Source organism: Schistocerca piceifrons, chromosome 5 (genome assembly GCF_021461385.2).
Source record: "Schistocerca piceifrons isolate TAMUIC-IGC-003096 chromosome 5, iqSchPice1.1, whole genome shotgun sequence".
In the NCBI taxonomy this organism is placed as follows: domain Eukaryota; kingdom Metazoa; phylum Arthropoda; class Insecta; order Orthoptera; family Acrididae; genus Schistocerca; species Schistocerca piceifrons.
In genome coordinates this window covers 233236546-233242564 of record NC_060142.1, presented here as the reverse complement: position 1 = coordinate 233242564, position 6019 = coordinate 233236546, and the positions used below count along the sequence as shown (strand labels likewise).

General features: G+C 41.7%; 1 protein-coding gene across 1 annotated transcript; it reads left to right on the top strand.

The window, feature by feature from the left end:
• The first annotated feature begins 422 nt into the window (after positions 1-422).
• LOC124798909 (probable cytochrome P450 6a14) lies at positions 423-4599 on the top strand. Its single transcript, XM_047262440.1, has 3 exons — positions 423-1017; positions 4222-4458; positions 4592-4599. The coding sequence occupies exons 1-3, from the start codon at positions 423-425 to the stop codon at positions 4597-4599; spliced, it is 840 nt and encodes a 279-aa protein (XP_047118396.1).
• Positions 4600-6019: the final 1420 nt, after the last annotated feature.

Below are 6019 nucleotides of genomic sequence, written 5' to 3'. Positions count from 1 at the left end.
GCGAGTTAGACTGTTTTACTATTAATTTCAATTATTACATTGTGATCACTCATTTCCTCCAACAATGTTTTCAAAACAGTTATACTAATTTTCCATTCCTCCTTTTTGTTTCCTTAGGAACCAAAATGGCTATCTTCTTTGACTCGTGGGTGACTGAAATGTTGGCACCCCTATCAACAGTATTAGCGATAGTATACGTTACATTTAAAATCAATTACTCTTACTGGAAGAAGAAAGGTCTACCATATATGGAGCCGTCTTTTCCGTTGGGAAATGTCTGGAACACGACACTAATGAGGAAATGCCCTGGCGAGGATATGAAGGACATATATTTTGCAGCGGAAGGCAAGGATGTCGTCGGTATTTACTCGCTAAACAATCCGCTTCTCGTCGTACGGGATCCAGAGCTGATCAAAACGATCATGGTGAAGGATTTCAACTACTTTCCCGACCGGGGGATCTATGTAGACGAGGAGAAAGATTACCTGTCGGCTCACCTCTTCTTACTTGGAGGCACCAAGTGGAAGTCTCTGCGCCAGAAGCTGACGCCCACGTTCACATCGGGAAAAATGCGCGCAATGTTCAGCATAGTGCGCGACTGCGCGCGCATTCTGGCTGACGTCACTCCTGCGGGCAGTGTCGTCGAAGTCCGCGAGCTGGTTGCCCGCTACTCCACTGACGCCATCGCTTCCTGCGCCTTCGGCATCGATGTGGACAGCCAGCACAACCCTGACGCGGAGTTTCGCCAGTGGAGGCGGCGCTTCTTCAAGTCGTCGCTGCGCACTTATCTTAGTCAGGCTCTGGGGTTCTCTAATCCGAAACTGCGCACCCTGCTGCCGGTAGCCTTCACGCCAAAGGACTTCACAGAGTACTTCACACGTGTCGTCGACGAGACAGTCAAACACCGAGAGGAGACAGGCGTCATTAGGAAGGACTTCCTGCAGCTGATGATTCAGCTGAAGAACAATGGATACGTCGATGACAGCTTCTCAATCACTGGCCAGCCGAAAACTGAACGTAAGCACTGTTCCTCACTGTATATGATTTTTACAAAAGCATCAAAGGAGAAAAGAATAAAATTTTCAGTCTGCAGTGGAGTGTGTGCTGATATGAAATTTCCTGGCAGATTAAAAGTATGTGGCGGATCGAGACTCGAACGGGGCACCTTTGATTTTGACAAACAAGTGCTCTACCGATTAAGCTCCAACGGAATACTCACGACCTGCCCTCATAGCTTTACTCCCGCCATTACCATGTGTCCTATCCTCCAAATTTCATGCAAGTTTCACTCTGCAAGGAAGTCTGCTCTGATATGTTTGGATAGTTCAGTCGGTAGAGTACTTGCTCTGGAAACATCCCCCAGACTGTGGTTAAACTACGTGTCCGCAATAGCCTTTCTTCCAAGAGTGTTAGTCTTGTAAGTTTCACAGTAGAGCTTCTGTGAAGTTTGGAAGGTGGGAGACGAGGATGTCAAGAGAGAGGGCGGGTCATCAATCGTGCTTGGGTAGCTCAGTTGGTAGTTCACTTGCCTGGGAAAGGCAGGTGTCCCAAGTTCGAGTGTTAGTGCAGTACACGGTTTTAATCTGTCAGAAAATTTCATAGAAGTTCAAATGTTAAATGGTTCAAATGGCTCTTAGCACTATGGGACAACTTCTGATGTCATCAGTCCCCTAGAACTTAGAACTACTTAAACCTAACTAACCTAAGGACAACACACACATCCATGTCGGAGGCATGATTCGAACCTGCGACCGTAGCGGTAGCGCGGTTCCAGACTGCAGCGTCTAGAACCGCTCGGCCACTCCGGCTGGCCTTCAAATGTTAATTTAGGGTATTGTCTAGGGTGTCAATATTAAATGTCTCTATATTAAGATACAGTTGTTCTGCTTTCATCTTCGTGGGGGATGTAATGTTATACATAACTAAGACATTACTTATTGTACTATTCAAGTAAAACTGTAATGATTATCTCTCTTAATTTAGAAGCTGTCAATCAAATTAATTTAACCATTTACCCGTCTCTGAGATGTGGCAATACACCGGTGTGCGAGTCTTAAGGATGACAGTAACTTTCGCATGTTATGTCAGTACCATGTAACCTAGCTCGATGAAACATGGACTATACATAGAAAGAACTGCTACAGTACTGGTATTGTAGAGAAGGCAACCGCAAGAAATACGCAATGAAACGAACAAAAATGGCACTTTTATTCATAGACAATATATAAAATGAAGTTACCGTGATTTATGATGGTCCTCTGGGCGTAACAAAGGGCGGAACATCGTTCTTAAAGGGTATGTGATCACCATGGACAGCAATGGATGCTCATGCTAGTCACAAGATTGGTTAGATTTCTTGTGGTGGGGGGTGTTCCATTTCTCCATCAGCGTGGCTGACAACTGCTTGATGGCCGTTGGTACATGTAGACGTGCTACAGTTAAGTCTGCTCAATGCATCCCACACGTGCTGGATGGGATTTAACTTGGGGGAACGCGCACAACTTCCATTCGCCGAATATTCTCTCGTCCCAAGAGCTTCTCCAAGTGCGCTCTTCTATGCGGTTGCACATTGTCTTCCGTAAAAAGTGAAGTCAGAGTCGAATAGACTCATGAAAAGATGCACAAGGGGAAGGTGTATAATGTCACAATAATGATGGTCGGTGAGCGATCAGTGTTTAAAGATCTGGAGGTCAGTACGCCCATGCAGCATTATGCCTCCTCACACCATAACACTTGGACAAGAAAAACGGTCACGTTCGATAATTTTCCTGGGTGCATTACGTGTTACAACCACTCCCCATATGAGGGTACATCCAGAATCACTACCCAGACAGTGTCTGCTCTCATATTTGAAAAGCACGCGACCACGCGCTCTGTCAGGCCAACTGTTATGCTCTTGGAAGCATTGCAAATGGTGCAGTCGCTGTGCGGGTGTCAACGGAATGCTGTGTACTGGTCGTCTGGCAAAGAGACCACCCTCATGCAGTCGCCACACCGCTATGGAGCGTGAGACTAATGAGACTGCGTGCCTTGCAGTGGTGTTACATGTGGTTGCAATTGCAACCTTCTTACCTCTTGCACAATTCAGCGATCTTATGTTGCTGTAGTTGATCGTCGTAGACCACTTCCTCTCCTTTGGGTTCCAAATGGTTAAAATGGCTCTGAGCACTATGGGACTTAACATCTCAGGTCATCAGTCCCCTAGAACTTAGAACTACTTAAACTAACCTAAGGACATCACACACATCCATGCCCGAGGCAAGACTCGAACCTGCGACCGTAGCGGTGGCGCGGTTCCAGACTGAAGCGCCTCGATCCACTCGGCCACCAGCGGCTCTCTCCTTTCTATGAATGATCAAGTTTCATTTCGCTGTGTTACTTGGCAGTGATGCATCATGCAGTAGTTACTTTCGTCCTTAAGATCTGTACACCAGTCTAGGCGATAAGCACCACTTGAAAATTGCTCTGGTAGTTATGGCCTTGTGAGCCTAGTCACTCACTCCTTGTGGACACACACTGGTACAAAATGGAATGTGACGCTCTGATTCCAAGATTAGACAAAGTTATCACCTGACCACACACGATGATTGTGGTAGTTTATCAAACTATTCTGTGTGAAACTCGACTGATCTGTAAACAATAAGAAATCATTCAACTGCAGATATTCAGTACTTCGCTTCACTACTTAGTCATTCTCAATATCTGGCCATAACTGACATTAACAACACAGTCAGAGGACTACATACAGACACAATCAGCTGTAAGAAATAACCAATGAACGTCATTTTTGAAACAATTAAAATTGTCCGTAACTTAACAAGTATTTGTTTCCAGGCACAAATTTGTAGGTCTTTTTTTGTTTTTTTGTTTACACTAACCCTACCTCCTACAAGGATTTCTGACACACTGTTTTAAACAAGCTGTATAAATGAACGTGTGTCAGCTTTAAGATTATGAAACATTTTTTCCATAATTATTATGAATTTAGGGGTAGTATGAATTAGAGGTATGTTTTTTTGCAGTTATTTTTGCTATTCAGTTCTTGGTAATATAAGAACATTTTGAAAGCTTATCTTTCTCCTCTTTACTCTGACATAGTGGAAATTATTAGAAACCCTAATTTCCCACAACTCACACCAAGAAGATAGCTCGTAACCTTAAGCTGATTCGTTTTATAAGGTATATTACAATTTGCTTAAAAACATATTTTGTCCCTGCTAGAAAAAAGCAAGACTCTGACGACCAAGGAATTGGCAGCACAGGCGTGGATGTTTTTCATCGCTGGGTTCGAAACTTCCTCTACCACCGTAAGCTTCTGCCTGTATGAGCTTGTTAGACACCCGGATATCCAGAAGAAAGTACAAGAAGAAATCGACGACGTACTGAAAAAGACCAACGGTGATGTGACATATGAAGTCATTATGACCCAGATGCCATACTTGGAAAAGGTGGTGAACGGTATGTTGTTTGCCTCTGATTGTTATTTTTCATACATTATGATAATCGAAGGTTGGTTCAGAATGCATTAACAATCATTAAGACAAGAGAACTCAATTTACTACAAAGAGTGATTGTGAACTTTTAATTATAGCCTCATAAAATTATAATCTCATAACAGTAGTACTTTTCAGACTATATATATACTGTATCGTATCCATGCCATTCCCACAAAATCACAAGTGCAGATTGTGCAGGAGAGTTGTGAGATGCACTGTAAGCAGCAACCTGACACTTTCATCTGCAAAAATTCTGCCTCATCAGTAGCTTTCATTTCTCTCTCTCTCTCTCTCTCTCTCATACACACACACACACACACACACACACACACACACACACACACACACACATGCACGCACACATTTAGATCTCGCAGTCACAGCCCAGTATTTTATCACCCACTAAAATGAAACAGCTGAACAGCATATAGCCCAAGAGCCACTAACTTGTCTATGTTCATAAGTATCTGAACGATCTGCATTGGGTAAATAACGCCACATTCAAAAGTATCCAAACGAGCTGAACTGCGTAAAATAAACAGCTAGTCAATATGTAGCCCAGAGGGACCATCTTGGCCATATTTAAAAGTGTTCAAACGACATGAATAGCGTAAATTGATGGCATATTCAAAAGTATTCGGTAGACCTGAATTATTTATAAAAAAATACATAAAGATATTGACAATAATGATGTAACAGTATTTCCAAGTCTAAAGTGTCTGTAATATTTATCAAAAATATGTAAGCTTCATCAACAAAACACACAAGTGTCACATTGCTATTTCCAACTATAAAATATCTGTCCAAAACAAAGATATTTACAATACTAATGTAACTTATAGCAGTTCATCATCTAAAATATCTGTATCACTTATCAAACATACATAAGTTTCATTAGCAACATATTTAATGTTTATTTGAATGCCACAATGTTACTTCCATGTCTAAAATGTCTGTAACAAATTTGTAAAGAGATTGACTATACTGGTGCAACTTACAGTATATCCACATCTAATTACTTTTGAATACATTATGGGAGTGGCAGTGATCAATGTGTTACAAATATTTACTATTAAAAACAGTCTTGATCACGATTTATATTTATTAAGGTCACCGGTTTCGACCACTGCTGCGGTCATCTTCAGACCTACAAGTAGTATACAAAGCTATAATTACAGGGCTACATACATTAAACAAATTCATAAAGTTATAAAGCTATAAAACGATGAATTACCATTGAGTGGGAACCTCTTTCAGCTGGAGGATCACTACTGGAGAAACCAGTGCACGTCTTACTATATATAATGGAGGCTCCGCCCACTTCTGACGGCATGATGTCATTACTAACCAGTGAGTTATAAGTCGAATAACAATGTAAAATTTCTTAGTTAAAAGAACATTGTCAAGAATTAAAATAAACACACACTAAACTTAGCTTATTAAACAGCTATTGTCAATTAAGAAGCGTTAAAATATTTAAATATGTAAGATAAATGAACTTCGGTTTGGCAGTACATGGGTTG

Coding starts and splice junctions, on each gene's coding strand:
- LOC124798909 (XM_047262440.1), top strand. CDS start 423: ATGGTGAAGGATTTCAACTACTTTCCCGACCGGGGGATCTATGTAGAC. Junction 1,018..4,221: donor TGGCCAGCCGAAAACTGAAC/GTAAGCACTGTT, acceptor TGTCCCTGCTAG/AAAAAAGCAAGACTCTGACG.